Raw genomic sequence first — 24,040 nt, 5'->3', positions numbered from 1 at the left:
CTAATTTGGTGAAAGAGATGGGGTGTTCTTATAATACTGGCATTCTCCAGGGGGTGGTGCTGTAATTATTATTGTCATGATTTAAATTCACCACCAGTCAGTATTGTGATACATGTATGAACTGCTTATGAACATATTACCCCCCCCCCCTTGGCAATAAGTGAGATACACAAAACATTCAGCTATATTTGATACTGCAAATGTGTTGTTGTAGAGAAGTCACATAAACCTTCGAATTTGGCAAAAGTCCTCTGAACCTTGCCCCAGTGCTCCATTTCAACAGAGGTATTAATGAAATTATGACAACGGAAAGCCATGACATGTTGCTCTTGAAAGACACTATGTTCTAGCGTGGCAAAAAATTGGACTAATCCTGGATTAGCATGACCGTCTGTCCAATATGGACCTGGATTTCAGACAAAGACTCCAGGACCTGTCCAATCTGATTTAATCCAGGTCCACCATGCTCCCTGCTTGACATCTTTTAGGAATTAATTCTAAAAAAGAACATTGCAGTTCAACTAATGCACAAATACCTCGTTAAAATTTGAGCTCCATTAGTCATAACCCTAACTTGAAGCAACCAAGCTAATGCTTTGACGGGGAAGAAGCTTCAGAGGCACCTCGTGAACCTCTTACTGGAGCAACACCTATATGTGCGAGTATTTGGATGCACATGTTTTGTTCATATTCCTGCGCAGTTAGAACTTATAAATGAAATAAACCTGTAATATATCTTAACATCACTAATTCGGACAAACCAAAATTCAGCCTGGATAGCAACATATGAACCAGATCTGGTGTATAATCCAGGCCTGAATACTAAAAAAGGTTAGATCTTATTGTTGAAAAATCAGTCAGATGAGTCGGAAAAATTATTGCTAATGTATTCCTTCTTTTCCCACTAGAAAGCAGCAAGAAGCTAGTTAACCATGAAAAAGCAAAATACTCAAAAATTATTTTGTATCAGATTTTTCTCCATGATTTAAAAGCAACAAACTGTCATATTGTACAAGAGGGGCATGTCATGTATAGTGTTTACAAAATTGAAAACAGCCAACAACACACACCACTCGAGAGCAAAATGAGGGGGTCAAAACATCCAGTGAATTTATTAGATCAAGTATATTGATTTTAAACCTCTACAACAAACAAAGAGAAAGATGACATAACCTGCCAAAGTAAACATAACTGGTGTTGAATCCACCACTCCTCTATGCTCTAGCTCTCCAAGTAGCACAAAGGCTGCCTGCTCATCAACATCCTCAAGGAAATCTGCACCCTTCCCACTTGATGCAACCTAGGGTTCAATAATCCTGATTATAGGTAGCTATGGGCTCACCTGAATGAATAATAACTTGATTAAACGAGTAAATGGCAGTTTCATAATTTTTTTAACAATCTTAGGAACCCGTTTGGGTAAAGCAAGTACAAGCTGGGACTAATTGGTAATAATTTGAAAAAAGATAACAAAAACATACTTTCCAGCTTGTAAACCAACTTTTTGATCAGTAGCTAGAAGAACAATGCCAGGAAGAAATTGATTAAAGATACCATGAGCTGCATGTATTATAGTATTTCAAACTGAGAAGAGACTCTTGTAGAATATAGTATTGAAACCATGAAGGAGAAGAGATGAAAAAACTTTAATTTCTGACTTTTAGTTGCAACTTGCCACTAATTAGACTAATAAAAGCACTCCTATAAATGCAGGAACTCACCGATAAACTATTCTGAACAATGGGGCCTGCCAGGATTACTTCGCCACCATTCTGAGGGGAAGATCCTTGGATGTCAATTTTTAGATCCAAACGATTCCAAAGCATTTCAGCATTGGAAGAGTTATTGACCGGAAAAGTATCAACTGATGGATCCTTGGAATCATTAGTAATTCCTGTATGCAAACCAATTGTTCAAAAAATCATAAATAAGCCAACTGGGAATGCTTTCAGGAAAGACGAAATTCACATTTAATAAGTCATGAAACAATAGCAACCCCGGGCAAGGATGACAACTCAAAAGGAATGTGGTTGGTAGGTGATACATCTCAGAAGATAAGACAACTATTACAAGTTCAAGATAATAAAGCAAAGCCAATGCTTCAAAATGTGGATTGAAGACACCTCTATGAAGCATCTTTACCCGCCGTAAACCTCTGAGTAATGTCCAAGCTAATACCCAACTGGGTTGCCTTGGGCTTATCAACACAACTGAATACCTAGAACAGTTTTAACCAACCTACATTTCTATAAATCAGTATAATTTTTCCCAAAACATAGAACCTGAACCCATCTATGACTTTGGACATCATTCTACAATCACAGGTTTGTTAAAAGCCTCAAAGATGGCACTCCCAACAATTCAACTCCACTCCTAGATCAAAGAAAATCTCGTATCCCTAATTGTGCGGTCTAGCTTCTCTAACAAATCCATACAGCAATCGCAAGTGGTAAGCAGTAAATATGCCAACCAAACCCTAAAAAGTTGTATAAGGATCAATTTGAATCAGATGTTAACTCAATAAAGAGTACAAGTCAATGTAATCAAGAACGCAGAAAATATAGGTGCAGCAGATTTTTAAAAAATAAAATAAATCCAACCATTGAGTTTTGCAGAGAGGAACTTCTTCCCGAACAAACCCCGACCGCAATCGTACACGAGATTCTTTCCGCCCATCAAAACTGCCGGCTTGTATTTCAATTTCATCCCTCTAAGGCGACGATAAGAAAACTAGTTCGTGAGCGATGAGCATAAACACTATCCAGAACCTAAATCACAAATTTTAATGGTGGCATGTTTCTCTCGAATTCTGGAAACTTTTTTGAAGATTCCCTTCGACAACATTATGTGGCAATCTGAATATGTGTGCCAAAACCTATCCGAACCGATTAAATCGATCATGATTGATCTAAAAAAATTCGAATCAAATCAAATCGATCTATATTGGACTAGTTTTGGCCTGAGATACGTTGGAATCGACTGGAAATTAGATGACATCAAATTGACCAGTATATCAAATTCGAAAAAACATTCATTAGTTTTTTTTTTTTGGTAGAAGATTCAATATTAGTTATCTTCTTAGTAAGTAACTATTCCTTATCAAAAAATAAATTATAATTAATTATTCATTGGTTTCAATGCGGGGTAGCTGAGTTGGCAAGGGACTTTTGCTTGGTACCCATCGTTAGTTAAAGAAAAAAAAATTTATTTATTGATTTCAATATTATTTATCTTTCCCTTACAATGATAACTCGTGATTTCATCATAAATAGGATTATGAATGTAATATTTCATTATGGTTGATAATAAACCTGTTACAACCCGTTCACACAAAACCGGACCAGTGACCAAGTTAACTCCGGTTAACCCAAACCTGTCAGGATCATCTGATACAGTATCCCACCACAGCATACCCACATCTAAGATAAGTGTTCAAAAGTTTAGCGAAATACTTAAATTACCTGTAAATATCCCCAATATACTTAATACCCAAATTGTAGTATATAGCTAAGTACATGTGGGCCCGCAAACATGGTATTTACACAAAAAGAATAGCAGTTTACGTATCAAGTACACAAAAGGGGAGGTCATCAAAAGAATCAAACAGCAAAATCTTGTACGGTGTCATTACTACGGTCCCGCAGCACAGCTCTCGCACATGCAATCAGCACCGTGCTCATACTCCTCAGGGACCCACCAATCATTAATAGGAAACTCGATTGTGGGGCCCGACTCCTAATCTTCAGGCGGGTGACCTGCAAAATCATCTAAAAGAGGTGTGCAAGTGGGATGAGCTCACTAGCTCAGTAAGTGAAAATAAATACCACACAAACATTCACATCCATATGCACTATATGATATGCAATTCATTTTAAATCTTATCCACCTAAACAACATTACTAAGTCTTAGGTTATGTGCTACTCACAATCATAGTGCGCGTATGCCCCGGGTACGAGTCGCGAACTCCATCCCGCGATACGCCCGTAGGGTTGTCGGAGAAGGCCCACCGTGAGTACTCAGAAAAGTAAAGCATGCCGACTATCGGCTCTCAACATAAAAGTAAATGACATAAATGTAACGGCGCCGACCCCAGTAATTTAAAAGTAGTACGATTAACCCTCTTGAATATACCACTGAGGTTGCCGACTGTCCCAATGATCAGTCGGGAGTATGTCTAACCGCCACAGTGACCCGACAACCCCGACCACTACTTTCCCCTAAGTGATAACCCAACACCTCAACCCCTGTTGGGAAGGGTCATAGCACAGGGAATGATAATCCTAAACCGCATGCTCCTATATGACAAAGTACGATTACATAGTACCATTGCGTCCCATACCACGACCCACCAATGCACTCGTTTCCAAGTCGACTACGACGTCTAGTCTAATAATGCATCATGCACAGTAATCCAACCGTTCATCACATAAGCACATCAATCATTTAACATTGAGAATGTAAGGCACAACACACATCATAAATCATTTGTTTATAATGCACAAGCAATGCGTGCGAATGGCATACGATGATGACTAATCTACACATAACTTGCATGATGACATGGCTAGTCTAGATTCAATTTAATGATGCAAAACAAGCCTTAAAATAAAAGTCAAATGTCCTCTCCCCACTTACCTGTTGGGTACAAAAGCTCATGTTCGGTACGGGTGAGATCCGGCGTAAGAAATATAAATTCTAGTGGAACCTATCATAAGCAAATGAGGTTAACATTTCACCATCTTGATATCAAAACTAACGATGTTCGATGTTTAAATCATGTTTAAAATCATAAAAGAAGGTTGTCCACCCATTTTTGACTCATTCGGGCTAAAAAATCCAACTGGTGGGCCAGACAGCCCACTTGGTCCATAGGGAACCCACCTTAACCCTCTTTGATTCGGATCCTGCATGGTTAAACCGGGTCAATCGTGTAAGTAAACTAGGTTTTAAAAATAGGGTATCACAAAACCGATTTTATCCCAATATTGAAAAATCAAAATAAACTGAAATCGACCGAAAATTGAAGTTCAGTAATGGATTGGTTTTGGTCTCCTTCATTCCTTGACCAAAACCAATTCAGCTTGACCAAAATCGCGTTAAACCGACCAATTGACACTCCTATCCCAATGGGATTTTTTCGAAGGTATGTATAAGGTTTTTTTTTTTTTTTTTTTTTTTTTTTTTTTTTTTTTTTTTTTAAGGTCAGTGATGGTAGCAAAGAAGTTGGGATAATAGGCCCAAGCATGAAGCCTGGCTATCACTAATCTCAATGGAGGTGCAGGGTATGATTTGACTCGATGGATCGAACCGACTTTGAGGAGTATATATAGTTTTATCACCTTGTTGAACAAGCATAGTGACATTTGAGGTTCTCGTTTTATGATTTGTGGGTGAGAGTTTCTTGCTGTGAGTTCGAGTGTTATTGAGAGATCTCCATTATAACATTTATTCCAACATAGTGCTCATCTTCTTCTTCATCCGAGAACGTAGTACACCACATCGGTGTGTGAAACCTCGTTAAATCTCTATATCTTATACAAAACTATTTGTTTTCATCGTGTTTTTTTTTTTTTTTAAATGCTTGTTTTGACACATGAAATTTAGTAAATCGGTCAGTTCAAATTTTAATTGAATAATAGCGATCCTGATTTCCACCAATCCTAATGGCCGCAACTTTTTTTGGTCGAATAATGGACATAGCCCATAATGAATATGAAACTTGTGTTTGTTCAAGTGCAAAATGTTTCTTATCAATTGAAGATGAGTTCTCATTTTTAAATTAGACGAATTATTACTATCACAAAATGGTATATTATTTTTAAATATCATAATACATATATTTTGCCATGTAGATAGATAATGTGTCCATTTTGACCATCCAACTAAGAAGACATGTATTGGTATTCCAATCAATATTGCGCGGTCTCCCAACTTTGAGTGCGAATAGACAATTTAGATAATAAAAAATCTTAACAATTAAATATGATAATGTCTTCATATTCTTCTATTATATGGATAACTATCCAATTAATTAATGCCGTTTTTGTACAAATACATTATCCATTAGGTTTTTGTAAAATTGTTTATGTATGAGACACCCACAAATATAATATGTGAAATATGACAGGCCTTACACCCAAAGCTTGAAGAACCTTTTATAATGTCCCCATCAAACTGATTGTAGATAGAATTATAAAATATATATGACTTCTCCCTTGCTTGTGATTTTCATTATCACTTCTCATAAGGGAATTAAAAATTTACCCTTTTAATTTGATATTATAATAAAATCCTGGTACATGGAAATACTTAATTCATCATTATTAGATAAGTGAACAAGATAAGAACTACTAAAAACTTTAAACTTAAGATAGATGCAGGAATCCAATGAGATACATACATGAATTATTGCTAAATATAAAAAATAATAATAATAAAATAAATAAAAAAATAATAAGTACCTTGGTTGGTACGTGTAAAGTACGTGCCACTTAATTAATAGCTATTTAATATTCTAATTTGATTAAGATGACCTTTGCAAAAGACTTATCTTCTAATAAAAGGTCTATCCAAACTTTAAGATTACCCATACGCTTAGACAATCATTAACGGGTATAGCATGTTTTGGCATTTCTGACCTGAAAAATTATTTAGAAATAGTCATGTGATGTGTGTTTACTGTTTACTCCGTCAATAACAGTATTTTTTGGTAAATTTATAACGGCCCTTGCAATGTAATATTATAAAAGGATAATGTTTTATGTTCGGGAGTGTAATTTACGTAAGTGTCTCACTGTATCTATCTCTCTCTTTTATTATAAAATTATGGGAGAGGGATAGGTATGCCGCCGATATCAAGTATGCTAGCGGATAACATCAATAGGATCACATGATGGAGTATCATTCAAGAAGGATATGAGGATCATTTCAGAAAAAAAGAAGAGAGAGATAGACACAATGGGTGCTAGCATACTTGATATTGGCGGCATACCTAGCATTTTCCGTAAAATTATATATTTATTCTCATTATAAGAGGAGAGAGATAAACTCAATGGGTGCTACCATATACTCTACTTCTAAACAGAGAACTCGATCTCTAGTCTAAGAGGGGTGAAGGTTTCCCATGATGCCCCAACCAATTGCTATGAGTATTGGTTAGTCAATAGGGGTTTGTTAGTTCAGGAAGGACACAGAGAGGCTATTAGTTATGTGTAAAGGATGTTGACCAGTTTGGTCCCCTATTGGGTCAGGTTGAGCCTGAATTGGTATCGAATGTTATGGCTTCAATTTCTATCCAAATTAATTATAGTTTTCTTTGATTTTTCTTAATGGGTTTGTATCCATTCGGTTTTTCATGTATAAGAAAAAAGGGGAAATTTTATCAATTTGAAAGTGTGGTTTACACTAAGTCTCTTTGTATGTATCTCTTTCCTCCCCAATAGAAGGCATATATATCATTTTATAGAAAGAGATACAGATAGACACATGCAAGCACTAGTATAGGCCATTTTATTAACAAAAATCATTTACCGTAAAAATTGAATGAAAATATGTTTTTAATAAATTCCTCCCCCTCCACTAATACATGAGACCCATGTGTGAGTTTACACTATATTATTCACTAAACAAATGGGCCCTAATATAAAAATATCAACTTGGGAGAGATCTACACGTGTTCATGTGCAATGATATCTTCTACACTAAGCAGTTAACTCTTCACATTTCGTATTGACGGGAAGAAATCCACATGATAAGGGATGAGAGAGAGTTGTTTCATGGCCAATTAACCAAAATAACCACAGGTTATGCCCTACCCAAATGTGGGTCCTTATTTCCACTACAATGGATATGCGTCTTGCTAACTGAAAGCCGTTTCACTAGCAAAGACCTATCGTTTTTACTCACATCTTAAATCGAAGATTTCATGATTCATCGCATGAGATTATCATATTATTTATTAAAAAAATAAATATGAGAAGATGTAAAGAGAGAACACTCTGCTTAAAATATATTAGACTGTAAGACAGATCTACATGTTAGTCATATGCATTTGCATCTCTTACCACGATTTATGAGAATATGGAAAGAAATTCATATAATAAAAGAGGAGAGAGAAATGTCACAAGAATAAAAAAAAAAAGAAGAAAGAGAATGTCAGAGATGATGAGGAGAGAAAAAATGTTTTTGAAGGTGGTACCGTGGTAATCCGGTACTACGGCTGTGTGTACTGTATGGTGTGTGCAATTTTTTTTCCCAATTTTAATAATAAAAAAATTAAACCGTCTCATAGCCAACTAATCAAAATAACTGTAGACCGGGCCCAGCAAAATGTGGGTCCTTATCTCCACTGCAATGGACACGTGTCACACTAACTCCAAACCGTTGCACTGACAGAGACCCAGCTTTTGTTCACATTTGAAACCGAGGATTTCGTGACTCCACAGGGTTATGCTTCAGCGTTAAAGACCATCATTTTCCACTACCCTTGTTGTTTACTGATACCCATCCGAGAGTTGTAAAGGTTCCCCAAGTGGGACCGAGAGTTAGGTAAGTTGTGATATCCAACCGCAGGATGGATTACGAGTAAGTTGATTCTTATCTGATGTTGGAGAAACGCTCCCCTCACATAAGGTGTTGCCACACCAAATCAAATCCATCCGTTTCCATATTATACTCTTCGTTTTTTGCATGCATTGGTGGAAGACACATTAATACCGTAGTAACGCATAAAGCAGTTGTACCCCATTAATTGTTAAATTATTTATTTATTTATATTTATAATTGGAAATAAATATTTATGTCATATTACTCGAGGACTAATTGGAATATTAATAACAGAAAAAATAAAAGAAAATGAAATCTTGGAATAAGGGGACTGATGTCCGGAACATGGCGGTCACTGCTGCAAAGGAGAAGGGAAAGCTTTGGAGAGGCCCCGTGTTTTTTTTTTTTTAATTTTTTAATTTCAAATTATTCTCTCTCTCTTGCCCGAGCTACCCGCATTTTCCGCTTCCCACTGCCCGAACTGCCCGTTCTTTCTTATTTCCATCCTTGTCAGGGAGTAATGCTCCATTCACCACTTCTCCCTTTCTCTCTCTCTCCTCTCTCTCTCTTTGTTTGAGACTTCGGTTTCCCTTTCCCCACACATATAGACCTCTCTCTCTCTCTCTTTCTCTACCTGAGAAGTGAGAACTTTGCATTTCAGCTTTGTTTCTGTTGTTGTTGTTGTTGTTGTTTCAGAGTTGTATCATTCGAAGGCCGAGAAAGCAACCCTTCTAAGGTCAGACCTTGATTTGGGGCTTCGGGCAGGTAAGCACTTCTGCCCAATTTTTTTTTCACCGGGCAGCTTGATGTGCTTTTGTAGTCCGAGTCAGTGAGGAATTTATACATTAAAGAAATCAAATGTTAAATAAGTAAACTAAGTAGTGATAATTCATAGTAGTTTTTTTTTTTTCTTCTTCTTAACTGGTCAGCTTCCAATGAGTTTTGTTGTATAGAGTTTGTGGAGCTGTGAGGGCGGAGAATCCTGGGTTTTTTTTTTCTTTTTTGAACCAATTGTTCTTGTAATGATTAAAGAATTCACTGGGTGGTGTTTACTTTCTTTTATTTTGTAGGGGTTGTACATGATCTGTATCATATGTTTGCTTCTGACTTGTGAGAGAGTTCAGATTCTGGGTCACTGATTCTCTGTACTGGGTTCGTGGGATTTTTCGTTTGATTTTCTGGAGTTTGAACGGAAGATTTGGAAGGGATATTTCGTATCTCTGGGAGCTGTTGGTTATTGTGATCTTTGTTGTTCTGTGCTCTTTGGGTTCTCAAAGGTGACTAAAGTTTTGGGGTTTTTTTTTTCTTGGGTTGTAATTGATTCTATATATTTTGTATTTGGCTTCGGGATATCGGAGCGGCAGTGAAAACCAAAAGTGTTTTGTTCGGTGGGTTTTGAACATTTGTGGGTTTTGTAGCAATGGGAATTTGATTTAGGGTTTCGGAAAGATGGGAGCTGGTGGTGATTCTATTAAGGTAGAGACATGGGATTGCGGAAAATCGAAGGGAAGGAAAAACAAAGATGACGAGACAGAGGACACTGGGTGTTGGTTCAACTTCAGATTTATTGGGAGTTGCATCTCAAGATCTAAAGTGGATTCCTCTATAAGCGGCACTAGTACTCATTATGGTAATTATTTATTATGAAAATCTTTCCATTATGCATTGTTTTTTTGAATTCTCTGTTTGGAATTTACAGTCTATTTTCATTTACTTTGGTTACTTGATTCGACGTTATTGGTTACCTAGTTTCTTATTCGATTGTTTCGTAGGGTTACCATATGAACTAGCTCTATTTGCTGTATCTGCATGTTTATTTGATGTTGTTTCATCGGGAATGTTTATTTGTTGGTATACATTGTCAATTGTGACCAACTTTAGTTATATCTTTCTGAATCTAGAAAGACACTGAACTGCAACATATCCAATAATTGCAGAGTCTAATTATTTGGCATGCTTTCTGTATGGTAACTATTTTGTCTTTATTTTCCTCAGAACACCTCAATTGGCTACTTTGATTGCTTACCTTATTGTTGTTTGCATAGTCGTTTAATGTAATTTGTATTATAGCTTCCATTTGTGTGAATGCGTATTTCTGAAGGCAGTTCAATCCTTGTAAATTTGGTATGCTTTGGCCACTTTCCTCTATGATTCCTTCCAAAAATGTTTCCCTGCATAGTTTTGGTTAGTAATTATTGGATTGGATACCATGAACCAATGAGAGATATTAACATGCTGATTATGTGTGTGTGGACCAGCGGAAAGCAAATCTACGAATGATACCAGTAGGGACCAACCAGTTGTCCCAGTAGCCTCCTCTTCAACCACTAGCAATGCAGAAAGCAACTCATCCACTCCCAAAGTTGGTGAGGAGCTGAAGGTTGCTTCTCAGCTTAGAAAATTCTCATTTATTGAGCTCAAGACAGCAACAAGAAATTTTAGACCAGAGAGTCTCCTTGGTGAGGGTGGATTTGGCTGTGTTTTCAAGGGATGGATTGAGGAGAATGGAACTGCTCCAGTGAAACCTGGGACAGGGCTTACTGTTGCAGTTAAAACCCTCAATCATGATGGATTACAAGGTCACAAAGAGTGGCTGGTATGACCCTTCTCCAATTCTGATCACTTTCATTACTGAATTTTGACTGCTTGTTTCACTTTTCCTTCTCTGATATTTATGAATTTGATTCTCTCCCCCTATATGGTAATTGGCAGGCTGAAGTTAATTTTCTTGGTGATCTTCTTCATCCAAATTTGGTTAAATTGATTGGTTACTGCATTGAAGATGATCAAAGGCTGCTAGCTTACGAGTTCATGCCTCGAGGGAGCTTGGAAAACCACCTCTTTAGAAGTATGTAATGCATGTGTAATTATAATTGGATCAGCATCTTGGATAGTAGATATTTTCTTTTTGCAACTCTTATTATCGAGGTTTAGTTGAAGTTATCACTTTTCCTATTTTGTTTTTGTATGGTCCATGTAGCCGACCCCATTAAGTTGGGATAAGGCTGAGATTGTTGTTGTTGTTGTTGTAGTAGTTGAAGTTATCACCTTCTGTGCTCATCACATAAGAGCTTGGAGGAGTTCAACTACCTTTGTAGATACAACTCATTTGTTTAGTTGTTTGATATCAAACTCATATGTATCTTATTCTTCCTCTTCCTCATGTTATTTTTAGATTTCCTAGGACTTACTCTCAGATTGAATGATGAATTAAGGAGCTTTCAAACTATTGATGTACTGACCCCCGTGCCCTCTGGCCTATGGGGATCCTCTCTTGCTGAGAGGTAGGAGGAATGACTTGTTCATTCAATATTTTGAATCTGCTAAGTCGAAGTGACCAGCCAAAACATTCCTTTGGATCTTCCTTCTCGATTGTGTAATGTAGGACTAATTCACAACTATGCAACTATTAATTTAGCCCCAGTAGGATCGCTTAACACTACAACAATTTAGTGTTTCACCGATGTCCAGAACAGGAATAACAGAAGACCTGACAGCAAATAACAGTAGTGTACCTCAACTCTTAGGACTTCCACCAACATATAACAATACCTTAGAAGGAGACGTGACCATGATAAACAACGCACACAAGTTCTGGTCTATCACAGGATAAAAGAAGCATGCAAATAACCAGAAACTGAGTATCAGAATTAGAAAAAAAAACACTTTGGATGGTGATTATATTCCAGTCTAAGGGAGGACTCTCAGGTAGGGTTAAGTCTCCACAATCTAAGACTTAGACTATTTTAATGGCTAGATGTTGAGTTATGAAGGATTTCTCAAATTAGAAACTAAAATCTAGAATTAGAAACACACTGGTATCGACAAACCTAGCCAATGGATCAGCCTCAGATTACCATTGGAGGGAGGCTACAAGGAGTAGATTTGGGTGTCAAAATATTAGCTCTGGTTGATGTATTGGATCTGCAGTTTCGAGGCCTTGAAGGTTTCAGCAAGAAGCATCACAGAAGTTGAACCGTAGGGTATATTCTTACCGCCTTCTGCCAGCAACTGATGAAGCAGCAACAACGTGCTCTTCAAATAGCCAAACAATAATTCCAGCAGCAACAACAGGGCTCAAAGGTCTTTCAGCTGCTTTGAATGTCACAGACCAGAAAATAGAAACAAGGGTGTCGATTGATACAAAATAGAAGATGATAGGATAAGGGTTTGAGTCTCTTACTGGCACCTAGGCCTCTCACATCAAGGTCTCTCACCTCACATAGGACTCTCTCCTACACTGGTTCACGTAGTCATTGGTAAAAACCAGAATTCATGCTTCACTAAAATCATGGGGAGGACTCTTAATGGTCCATTACATATATAATGAAGTTGCTAATAGCAAATAGAAAATCCCTTACAACTCAATATTGGGACTTGTACAGCAAGAAAACTGAGATACTAATTAAATAACTTAGAAATAGAAACTACTAAAATAAAGATGACAACCAAAATCTCAGCCAATCTATTTCCCATGATCTGGTTTTGAGTGAAGCAGTAACACCCAACCGAAAAGGGATGTCCCAGCCCATGGCTGGTTGGCTTAAAGACCCATGAGCCTGATCTACTTAAGTGGTAACATGGACCTGACCCCTTATGTTCCTGTGGCTATATTTCTGCCGGGGAACCTGTTTACATTATTGTGAGCGATCACAAAAAGCAAATCTTCATTTGTCTTCCACAGCTATACTATGGTTCAACACCACATACTTGTCAATGCAAGGATTTCATGGATTCACTTGGAATTGATGGGTGAGATTCTAGTTTTGTTAGGCATAAAAGTCTTAAGAATTTGCAACAAGCTGAGTTTTTTGGGTTAAGTATCTCAAAGTGTAGCTTTTGCGTGGAACATACGCGGATAACCTATGGGAGTGACTCGGAACTTTTATTTTCAAAACTTGTTTTTCAACAAGTTACTAAAGACAAATGTAATGTTATTATGACACACAAGTTAATAAAGACAAGTGTAATATAATTATGATTAGCTGATTATTTAACAGGCTAGCCATTGTACAAAACGTTAATTTAAATATCTATGTAAAAAATAAATATAGATATACATAATGAACATGGGAAATGATTAAGTAGAGCGCACGCTCCACTGGAAGAATAATGGATCTCAAATATTGCTCTTGGATCCAAGGATCAGAAATGGGCCAAACTGTCGTCCCTGCCACAGACAGGGCCCTCCTTGCCAGAGAGTCAACTAAGCTGTTAAACTCCCTTGTAACAAAAGAGAAAATACAAGATTCAAAAGAGACCTTCAAATGGAGAATATCCTTTAATATGGGCTAAACAGTCAAATGAGTTGATGAAGTTCCATCGTGTAGACAGGGCCATCCTGCCCCTTGGATTGATGCATGGAGGTATAGGATATATCTATCGTGACCAGCAAGTCTGACCCTGTTTTTCCATCTCAGAGCCAGCTCTTTTTCAATCGAATTTGGTGGGTTAAGACTTAAGAAATAGCAATTTGCTCATCTCTGTTGGAAGATATTTCTGAAGACTTCACTCACATTTTGGTGAAGAATGACAACAAAGATATTATTGCCTACTTGCAGAGTAGAACCTCATCAATTCCTTTGATTTTCAAGCCCATATTAGAGGATTTTCTCCATTTGAAAACCTCATTTGAATTTGGTATTTTCTCTTTTGTTTCAATGGAGTTTAACAACTTAAACTCCTTGGCAAAGAGGGCTCTGTCTGTGGCGGGAATGACAGTTTGGCCCATTTCCGATCCTTGTATCTAGGAGCAATGTTTGGCATCTATGAGTTCTTCCAGTGGAGCGTGCACTTCACTTAATCTTTCACATGTTCATTTCGTATATATGTATTCTAAATTTATGTTTCACATAGGTAATTAAATTTAACGTTTTGTACGATGGCTAGCCCATTAATAATCAGCTAATCATAATTACATTACAGCTAATTGAATCACTTCAAGAGGCGACCAAACCTGCTTCCCATAAAGAAGATTGTTTCGAGCAAGCCATAGATGCCACCAAATAAAAGTGCGTAAGGAGATCAATTCATTACTTGCTTCCTTGCCTTTTGAGCAAAAAACCTTCCAACCATTGATCTTAGCTCAATCTGAGATCGCAAAATCTCAGTATCCTATACCTCCATGCATTGATCCAGTGGGAAGACTTGCATCACAATTAATTTTAAAATAATTTGTAGGAGGTAGCTCCCATTGAGAAGGCAAGAGAGTAGTTGGAGGAGATGCTGAAGCTGATCGGTGGGGTGGAGAAATGGACTGATAATATCCTTTGAAATGATTTTCAGCTAATTGAATTACTTCAAGAGGCGACCAAACCCGCTTCTCATAAAGAAAATCATTTCGAGCAAGCAATAGATGCAACAAATAAATGTGCATAAGGATGTCAATTTCTTGCTTCCTTCCTTGCCTTTTGAGGAAATAACTGTCCAACCATTGATCGACTCATGAAGGAAGACCTTGTTACCTTCTAGGGGTCTGGGGCTCGTGAGACAAACCATAGCCATGCCACACTAAATGTGCAAAAGGGCATGTCAATAAGATATGAGAATCGTGAGACTTATCCTTAACCAAATGAACATCTTCTTTATCATTAAAATCTTCCATATTGGTCTCCCCCATATTGGCAAAATCTAAATATGATTGATCTCCAAGACGTGTCACCTCCACCTCAGCAACCTTATCCTAGTTCAATCGAATGTTGCCACTATGGGGTATGGGGAGGGCCGTAATTGTACACAACCTTACCTCTGCTTCACAGAGAGGCTGTTTCCCGACTCGAACCCAAGACCATTATGTTGCAATGTCGCAAACTTACCGTTGTACGGAGGTCCACTCTCTCTATCAATCAAATCTTTATTTGTTCCTTATAAAAATGAAAAATATGTTCCTTCTTTATCATTAGTCTTCCAAATAGGTCATCCCCATATCAACAAAATCTAAATTAGATTGATCTCCAAGACGCATTACCTCCACCTTAGCAACCTTATCCTCGTACAACTGAATGTTAGCAGGATCAATAAAAAAAAGGTGCTTATCCTCGGTCAACTCAATGTTAGTGGATCTATAAAAAAAGGTGCTTATCCTCGTTCAAGAATGTTAGAAGGATCAATAAAAAAAAAGGTGTACCCAGTGCATGAGGCTCCCGCTACTACAAGGTCTGGGGAGGGTTGTAATGTACACAACCTTACTCCCGCTTTGCGGAGAGGCTGTTTCCCAACTCAAAACCATGACCACTAGGTCGCAATGGAGCAACCTTACCATTGCACTGAGGCCAGCTCTTTATCAATCAAATCTTCATTTATTCCTACTAAAGATGAAAACCAGTTTATCCTTCTCTAATGTCCATATCCTTTCCTTTAGGATTTGCCTTCACCTATCTTATTGGTAAAGGAATTCAAACTTTGGTTTTGAAAAATATTCTGATCAACTGAAGCTCTTCTCCTGCCACCATAACTGGAGAAGGGATTGAAGCATTGGTTTCAGTTGGACCGCGTATGGAGTTGGCTAAGTTTGAAGGATTGGTTTCGGTTAGACCACATATGGATATGGCATGAGTTGGACCATTAGGAACCGTTGGGACAGATATATCCGGGCTAGGAGCTACCTTCACAATCATAGCCTGACTTCCCGAAATTGAAGATGAGACAACAACTGGATTTGTGTTTGAGACAATGTGCGTATATTGAGAGTGATGAGGTGGTTGGTTGGCTTGGGGCAAGGATTGGGGGTGGGGATAAGATTTGAGGAGGAGGTAGTAACAGATCGTGAGTTGATTTTGTCCAATAATACCTCATCATTGTCAACAACAGAATCAATCAAAGGGGCAAATCTACTGACTCCTCCCTTGAATACGCACTGGGATGGAATTATTTTCAACATTTTGAAAATGCTGACATGGAAGGTTATCAAAGACTATGGAAGATTGTTGGTATCCTGATTTGGAAGGACCATCTGGAACATGGATCTGATTAGATTAGATTCCACCGATGAGATACCATTTCCGACTATGTTTGCTCCCGGAGAAACATTGCTGCTGGCTACTATTTCAGTCACAGAACTAGAAGGTTGCTGAATACTCTTCTCAGAGGTTGAAATGCTGGACTTCTTGATTATAAGTTGATCTTGGAAATCCTTACAATGTCATCTTCATTATTTGACAGATTGTGATCTTCAATCTCTTCATCACTTATTGAAGCGCTTTGTGTATTTTTATTTTTAGACTGAGCTTCATTGGACGTAATCTGAACTTCTTCATGAACACTGGAACCAACATTTCTCACACCTTGCTTTTCAAAATGTCCGAAGCATTTGCAGATTAAACAATGTGGAGGTATCCATTCAAAGTTAACCTCTTATTGAAAAATTTCACCATTCTCAAGAAGGACATCCACGTCAAACCAAAACGATATCTGTTGCGACTTGACTAAGCAACCTAGCATATCTATACATTTTTTTTTGTTTGGACATCATGGTATAATGGCCAGCCAATGAGGTTGCCTATGATGCTTAGACCCAGTGAGGAAGCTTGGGCAACCTAACCCAGAGAGAGAGAGAGATTTGAGTTTATTAGGTTGCACACTTGAGGAGACCAAGGTTGAAGGAATATTGGGGGGTTTTTTTTATCTCCTATGAATCAAGGTCCTCGATTAATTGTGAGAAGCAATTTTGAGATTGAAATGAGAATAAAAAAACTCGACTGTCAAGCATCTGAAACCTCCCATTCATGCAGTTCTTCCATTGACGAGTCTAAGACTATACAATATGGAATGGTGGCGGCTTACCAATGAAAAATCCAACTGCAGCAGTTGACCACAATGCAGATCCGTCTTCCAGAATTTGGGATGGAAAATAGGCGAAGGCTGCGTTTGTTAGTCATCCAAAAAAACGTTTCTAGCTTTTTTTTTTTGTTTTTTGGAAACAAGAAAATGGAATCTTCCATTTGGTGTCCAGGGTTCATTTTTTTCGTTTTTTTTTTTAAACTAACTGGCTTCATTTTAGATTTTGGTATATTTTTTTATTTGCAGAATACCTCTTACCTTGTTCCGTCCAACTAAAAACGTTTTGGTTGAAACATAAGGGGGAAAAATGAAAGCTTGTTCCGATATTTTCTCGATTCCCCTTTTCCACTCAATGCTTGTAGAAGCTCTAAAGCTTCCAATGAACCTGCAAGGCTCCAGATATTTCCATCACCCTTGATGAGCCAAGAGTTCCTACCGTTTGAATACCCCCATCGCTATCAATTGGTTTGGAAGCAGCAGGTAAACCCCTCCGTCTCCTTTATTATTAACTTATAATAAATTTGTTTCCTTTTCAAAACCCTACATTAAACCCATAATTTAATTTCTAGGGTTAATATCTCACTATAATTTGCAAGTAGATTCTCTATCTCTTTCTCTCTAATTGTAGATCATGGTTCAGTTCTTTGAATATATTTTTTTTCTTTCTTCATCCTGCTATGGGCTATGTAGATTCAAGCCTTTTAGGAGTTCAATGATTTTGTTGATTTTTTCTTTTTTTTTAGAATTTGTGCTTATTCTCGTATAACTAGTTCATTTAAAAGATGAATATAATGAAACAAGAGAAATTATGAAGTCTTTTAATTTCTCTCATAACTACCTAAAGTTTGTCGAGGTAAATGAGTTTGCTGGTTATAAAGAACAAATTAAGGAATAGAAACCCTAAGACAAAGTAGTGATTGTGAGTGAAGCGGACAAGAATGTTTGGTTAGCAATTAATGCTGGCATGGTAAAAACTATTGTTTATAGTTCCTTTCCATTGACCGAAGCAGGAGAGGCTCACCAGCTCTTGGAAAGCATCCGGCATATTGGGAATATATTGGTGGTTCCATAAGCATCTTTTGATGATATACCTCTCTTCTCATGATGTAGATACTAAGATGTATCCTGTGGTACTTAAGTTTTCACGCAAAAATGATACTGCATTCATGAAATAAACCGACATCTATTCTGCTTTAAGTCCTTAAGATACAACAACTAGAAAAGGTAAAGCTCACGTAGATCAACTCCCATACATATGTTGAAGTTCTTAAGGATATTGGATTCTGTAGACACGACTATAATGATCAAGGCTGTTTTATTTCTTAGATAATGAAACTAGAAGGTAACTTTTCACATGTATCAACTAGATATTGGTTTTGTACATATATGCCGACAAGGATGTTGATCTCATCAAAAGATGCTTATGGAACTAGCAATATCTTCCCAATATGCTAGGAGCCTCTCTTGCTTCAGCCAATGGAAAGGACTTGTAAATAACAATTTTACCTTGCTTGCAGTAATTGCTTGCCAAACGTTCTGATCCGCCTCACTCACAATCACTACTGTCTTTTTAGGGGCTTTATTCTTTAATTTGTTATTTGTATCTAGCGAACCCATTTATTTCTACAAACTTCAGGTATCTATGAGGGAAATTAGAAGGCCTAATAATTTCTCTTGTTTCATTAGATTCATCTTTTAAGTGAAATTGTTGCACAGAATAAGTACAAATTCTAGAAAAAAGGGAAAATCAACAAGATCATTGAACTCCTAAAGGGCTTGGATCTATATAGCGCATAGCAGGGATGAAGAAGAAAAGAAAAGAAAAAACGAACTGCAATCAGAGCGAGAGAAATGGATGAAGAACTTACTTGTAGGTTGAAATCCCAAACGGATAAATTCTAGTGAAATCTTAACCTTAGAAATTAAATTGTGGGTTCCAATGTAGGGTTTCTACGAGACAGAAACAAATCTATATGTTAACAATAGAGAAGGAGACGAAGGAGGAGTTTACCTACTACTTCCGAACTGATTGATGGCGATGGTGGTATTCGGTTGTAGGAACTTGGAGCCTTGCAAATTCGTTGGAAGCTTTGGAGCTTCTACAAGCATCGAGTGGAGAAGGGCATTCGAGAAAATATTGGGAATAAGCTTTCATTTTTACCCCTTATGTTTCAACCAAAAGGTTTTTAGTTGACGGAACTAGGTAAGATGTGTTATGCAAATCGTGTTTCAAAACCTAAAATGAGGCCAGTTCGTTTAAACAAAAAACGAACCGTGGACACTAATTGGAAGATTCCGTTTTCTTGTTCTAAAAAACGAAAAAATGCTAGAAACGTTTTTTTGGATGACTACCAAACACAACCTAAAACTTTACCATCAAGTGTAGAAAGAGAAATGAATTTAAACTTAAGCCCATCTTCATCAAGGTTCGAAATCTCGTTTCGTTTCGGTGTTTCGGTGTTTCGATGGGTTCAGAAACTGAAGTTTTGTTTCGTATCGGCGAAATTTTCAACCAAAATGGTGTATTTTTTTTTTTTTTGTTTGTTTTGATTGACTGTTTCGGTGGTCAAATGACCATATTTTGACTTAAAACTTGGTGGGTAACTTATTTTAAGGTTAATAAATATGCTTAGAACATAAAAATGCAAAAATATTAGGACATGACATTGTTTTAGAGTTGTACCTTTGTTTGGCAGCAACCATCGAACGGTTATGAAAATTTTACCTGGTTTTGGAGAAAGTACTTTACCTTTCTTAAGCTTTGAATGTGTAGATCTTGTAGGAGTCCAATGGAAGTCAAAATGTGATGATATGGCTAATTAGAGGCTTGCTGGAGACTTGGAGTGTTTTTCCTTCAAAATATGCAAATGGAACTTAAACCACCGAGACATGCGAGACGAAGTTGAAATTTCGACCGAGATATGGTATTTTATAACACATGGAATGTATCGAGACAAGCGAGATACCAAAACGATACCGAAATTTCAGGCGAAATACAGAAATTTCAACCGAAATTTTGTACAAATGTTATTTTGGGCCTTATTTCGTTTCGGCCAAAAAAAAAAAAAAACCGAAATTCCAAAATCGAATTTCGGCAAGATTTCGAATCATGATCTTCATGATATGAAGAGGTCTTCAACAAGCCAGACCAAGATTGTGGATGCCGCAGATTCCATCTTTCAGTAAAGATTCCAAACTATTATTAGAACTTGGGATGGATGCTCTTAGTATGGTTTCAGGTAAGCGAAGGACAGTGGGTAAAGAAGAGGTACTGGGTTGTGTATGAGTGGATGTCAAAGTATTAGATAAAGGAGGGGGAAGGGGAGGAAAATCCAGAGAAGAAATGTCAGCCATGGCTGCGAAGTGAGAGGCAATGGACCCAAATGAAAAGAAGAAGAAGAAGAAGAAAGGATTTGAAATAGGATATTATCAGATCAGTATTACCATAATGGAAAGAAAGAAAAGAAAAAAGAAAAGGAAGGTAACATTAGATCAGAAATACGGGCTAGAAAGAATGAAGATGAAGAAGGAAGGAGAATTCTATGTAGGCAACTTTAGTAATTAGAAAGTTTTAATTAGAAAAATTGGATATGTCGAATACCTTGACATGTTGACGATTCCAACACAAAGTGAGAATTCTATGTAGGCAACTTCTTTATAATATATATTTTTTTCGACAGCTGTTTATAGACCTCAATTCTCACTTATTTGTTTTATGTTACACACTGTTATTAGTTATATTTAAGAACACGGGGTTTTTCGGTGTTTTGGTTTCACTGAGGTCAGTGAGTCCGAAGCATGCAGTTTTTACTTGCTCATATAACCACCATTTACTTTCTTAATGTGCGGGGGTACATTCTTTCCTATGCTATAATCCATTTCTAATCCATTTCCATAGAGGTCTGTTATTGAGGCTTCTATTCTTGGTAAGAACTGAGAAGTGACTGTTTGAGTGTTTCCTGCAATCATTATGGGCTATTTACTTAGTACTGATTCTTGATGTATTTGCCAAACATTATGATAGGCTTTTCTATATACTGGAACTTGGAAGGCATGGAATTTGTATGTACATCCTTGTTATTTGCAAATCTTAAGGTTCCCCATTTCTGTGTTTTCTTTCTGGATTTTTTTTTTTTTTTTTTTTGGGCAACATTGTTTTCATGTATCCTTGTTCAGAGTTCTGGTACGACAATACTTGTCTTTGGCACGGAAGAAAACGTTGGTTCTCCATTGGGAATTGCTTTCAGTCAAATCTTGCTCTTCGAACTTTCTCTTTTGCATTATAGATATTTAATATTTTCTGGTAATGACCATTTTGTATGCTGTAGGGTCACTGCCTCTCCCATGGTCCATTAGAATGAAAATTGCTCTTGGTGCTGCAAAGGGCCTTGCTTTTCTTCATGAGGAAGCACAAAGGCCAGTGATATATCGGGATTTTAAAACATCTAATATCCTGTTAGATGCGGTATGCGACAATTACTCGGAGTATAAAATTCATATTTTTCCTTAGTATTACAACATTTCTTAAACCATGCTTTTCCAGGACTACAATGCGAAGCTTTCTGACTTTGGACTTGCCAAAGATGGTCCTGAGGGGGATAAGACACATGTATCTACCCGAGTGATGGGAACATATGGATATGCAGCCCCAGAATATGTGATGACAGGTGATGCTCAAGTTGCATCTATATTTTGGATGTTGCTTGCTATTCTTTCATTGTTTGACTAACTTAGAATCCATGAGATGCTTGGAAAATTTGAAAGTTAAAATATATATATATATATATATATATAGGTAATATGTGGAATAGAAGGAAAAACTTGATTGGGCAGCATATAATTTCAGAGAGAGGTTATGAAGGAGTTTCATCATAAGATTTTAGAAAAAGTACATATGCTCAGTTGGAGATGGGCCGTGGCACTGATCATGGATGTCTTTAGTTCTCAAAATCGTGAGATAGATATGGATGTGATTGCTGATGCCATGATTTTATATTTTAGTTCTTGGTCAAATCATCTCAACCCAACTCGCCTGAGCCTTGTGCCAGCTAAGAGCCACCAAACTTTAATGAATGTATTGGTTTGAAGTTGAGAAGTGCCATTCATTTTTATTTATTTTTTTTTTTGGGGGGGGGGGGGATGGTCACTCCTATTTTAGTTGTCGTCTGCAGGATGACCAACCCCTTCAAATGTTTTGACTTCCTTGAAATGGGTTACTTTAAAACGAATGGGACCTTAAAAATGGCATAGGCAAATTAGGTTGTTCCTGGCAGGATTTTGAGTTTTACATTATATACATACGAGGTCATGGAGACATCTAGGTTTTGTGTAGAGATGGTAATTTGTTAATCATTTTAATCATGCAATGATGGAAGCACACAAAAGGAATCCAATGATGAGTGATTCCTTAATTCTGCAATATGATGAAAAGATCTTCCCCGTTGACTATTTTCCCCTTCAAATGTGAAGTGACAGCTTGTAATATTTGTAACATTCACTGCCCTGTATTTGTTAACTGAGCTTGATTTTTTATTTATTTATTTTGTTGGTGTAATATTGACAGGCTGAAATATATGACATCTGACTTCTTTGAGCATATTTCATCTAATTCAATCCACTTGCTGCTTTAGGGCATCTGACATCAAGGAGCGATGTCTACAGTTTTGGAGTGGTCCTACTTGAAATACTGACTGGCCGAAGATCAATGGATAAAAACAGACCAAATGGGGAGCATAACCTGGTTGAATGGGCAAGGCCACATCTTGGGGAGCGGCGGAGGTTTTACCGTCTAATAGATCCTCGACTTGAAGGTCACTTCTCAATTAAGGGTGCACAGAAGGCTGCCCAGCTAGCCCAGCATTGTTTGAGTCGGGATCCAAAGGCACGACCTCTGATGAGTGAAGTTGTTGAAGCCCTGAAGCCGTTGCTGAACCTGAAAGACATGGCTAGTTCCTCCTACTATTTCCAGACCATGCAAACGGAACGCAGTGGGTCCAATTCAAACAACAGGAATGGCCTCAGAACTCAGGCTGGATCTCTGTCAAGGAATGGACAACAGATAAGGAGCCTTTCCATAGCAAATGGTTCGCATGCTTCTCCCTACCACCGCCACCAAACACCCCAGCAATCACCCAAACCCAATGGTAAACAGCCATAGCATTGGGTTCATGTTAATGAGTTAATCTGCTTCTTCGTAGGCTTCTACATCCCACCGTCCTTTCCCCCCTTTTCTTCATTTTATATATTTTATATATATCGTCTTTAGGTGGCATCTGAGTCTTGGAAACCTGAACAAGCATTGGGGGCAATATGTTTCGACTTTATTCTGATGTAAATCTTTGAATAGTGTTAAGAAAGGGTTGGTGGGCTCTTCCATTTGCCATTGTGGACAATGGTTAATGGCGAAGCTTTTGGAGAGAACTATATTGCCAATTCATGTCACCTGAAATTTGCTGGAAAATATGATAACAGTGAATATAGTTATTTGACTGATCATACTTTTACTGCACCTATTTCCACTCTCTCTCTCTCTCTCTCTCATGAAATGAACTCATCTAAGCTGCTTGCTCAGAGAACCCTCTCCCTCAATTATTCTTCTTCAAATATCTCATTTGATGGAGCAGCAGCAAGCAATGGCGGTAGAACTTATATATTGGTCATTTTGGATATCGTAATCTGTGTCCAACGGTTTTCCTAAAAAATTGGATTATTTTAAAC

The 24,040-nt window shown here is 37.5% G+C and overlaps 2 protein-coding genes and 1 long non-coding RNA gene across 4 annotated transcripts in view; 1 reads left to right on the top strand and 2 right to left on the bottom strand.

The window, feature by feature from the left end:
* Positions 1-692, bottom strand: part of LOC122085794 — a 2,413-nt gene extending 1,721 nt beyond the window's left edge. Inside the window, exon 1 of the long non-coding RNA XR_006142224.1 lies at positions 537-692. This is a non-coding gene — a long non-coding RNA (uncharacterized LOC122085794). The remainder of the gene's footprint in view (positions 1-536) is intronic.
* Positions 693-956: 264 nt separating this feature from the next.
* LOC122085793 (probable RNA 3'-terminal phosphate cyclase-like protein) lies at positions 957-2,980 on the bottom strand. Its single transcript, XM_042654375.1, has 3 exons — positions 2,601-2,980; positions 1,722-1,894; positions 957-1,342 (listed from the first exon to the last, which is right to left on the bottom strand). Exons 1-3 carry the CDS (start codon positions 2,704-2,706, stop codon positions 1,331-1,333), a joined length of 291 nt encoding a protein of 96 aa, XP_042510309.1. The 5' UTR covers positions 2,707-2,980; the 3' UTR covers positions 957-1,330.
* A 5,991-nt stretch (positions 2,981-8,971) lies between these two features.
* Positions 8,972-23,831, top strand: LOC122086422 (serine/threonine-protein kinase PBL34-like). 2 transcript variants are annotated; one of them, XM_042655220.1, is made up of 8 exons: positions 8,972-9,310; positions 9,616-9,822; positions 9,964-10,175; positions 10,804-11,141; positions 11,258-11,393; positions 21,652-21,788; positions 21,867-21,990; positions 22,954-23,831. In XM_042655220.1, the coding sequence occupies exons 3-8, from the start codon at positions 9,995-9,997 to the stop codon at positions 23,478-23,480; spliced, it is 1,443 nt and encodes a 480-aa protein (XP_042511154.1). In that variant the 5' UTR covers positions 8,972-9,310; positions 9,616-9,822; positions 9,964-9,994; the 3' UTR covers positions 23,481-23,831. The 2 variants fall into 2 exon arrangements, with proteins under 2 accessions (XP_042511154.1, XP_042511153.1); XM_042655219.1 differs by having other exon boundaries at positions 8,974-9,310; positions 9,616-10,175.
* Positions 23,832-24,040: the final 209 nt, after the last annotated feature.

The sequence above is a fragment of the Macadamia integrifolia genome, chromosome 8 (genome assembly GCF_013358625.1).
Source record: "Macadamia integrifolia cultivar HAES 741 chromosome 8, SCU_Mint_v3, whole genome shotgun sequence".
NCBI classification, from domain to species: Eukaryota; Viridiplantae; Streptophyta; class Magnoliopsida; order Proteales; family Proteaceae; genus Macadamia; species Macadamia integrifolia.
Note: the sequence above shows the minus strand (reverse complement) of the source record. Positions and strands in the feature narration are given on the sequence as shown.

Excerpts from the sequence above, each read along its gene's own strand:
- LOC122085793 (XM_042654375.1), bottom strand. The coding sequence starts at position 2,706 with ATGAAATTGAAATACAAGCCGGCAGTTTTGATGGGCGGAAAGAATCTC. Across the intron at positions 1,895-2,600 it reads CCTCTCTGCAAAACTCAATG|GAATTACTAATGATTCCAAG; the intron begins GTTGGATTTATT and ends GTTTGCATACAG.
- LOC122086422 (XM_042655220.1), top strand. The coding sequence starts at position 9,995 with ATGGGAGCTGGTGGTGATTCTATTAAGGTAGAGACATGGGATTGCGGA. Across the intron at positions 21,789-21,866 it reads CTAATATCCTGTTAGATGCG|GACTACAATGCGAAGCTTTC; the intron begins GTATGCGACAAT and ends ATGCTTTTCCAG. Across the intron at positions 21,991-22,953 it reads CCCAGAATATGTGATGACAG|GGCATCTGACATCAAGGAGC; the intron begins GTGATGCTCAAG and ends TTGCTGCTTTAG.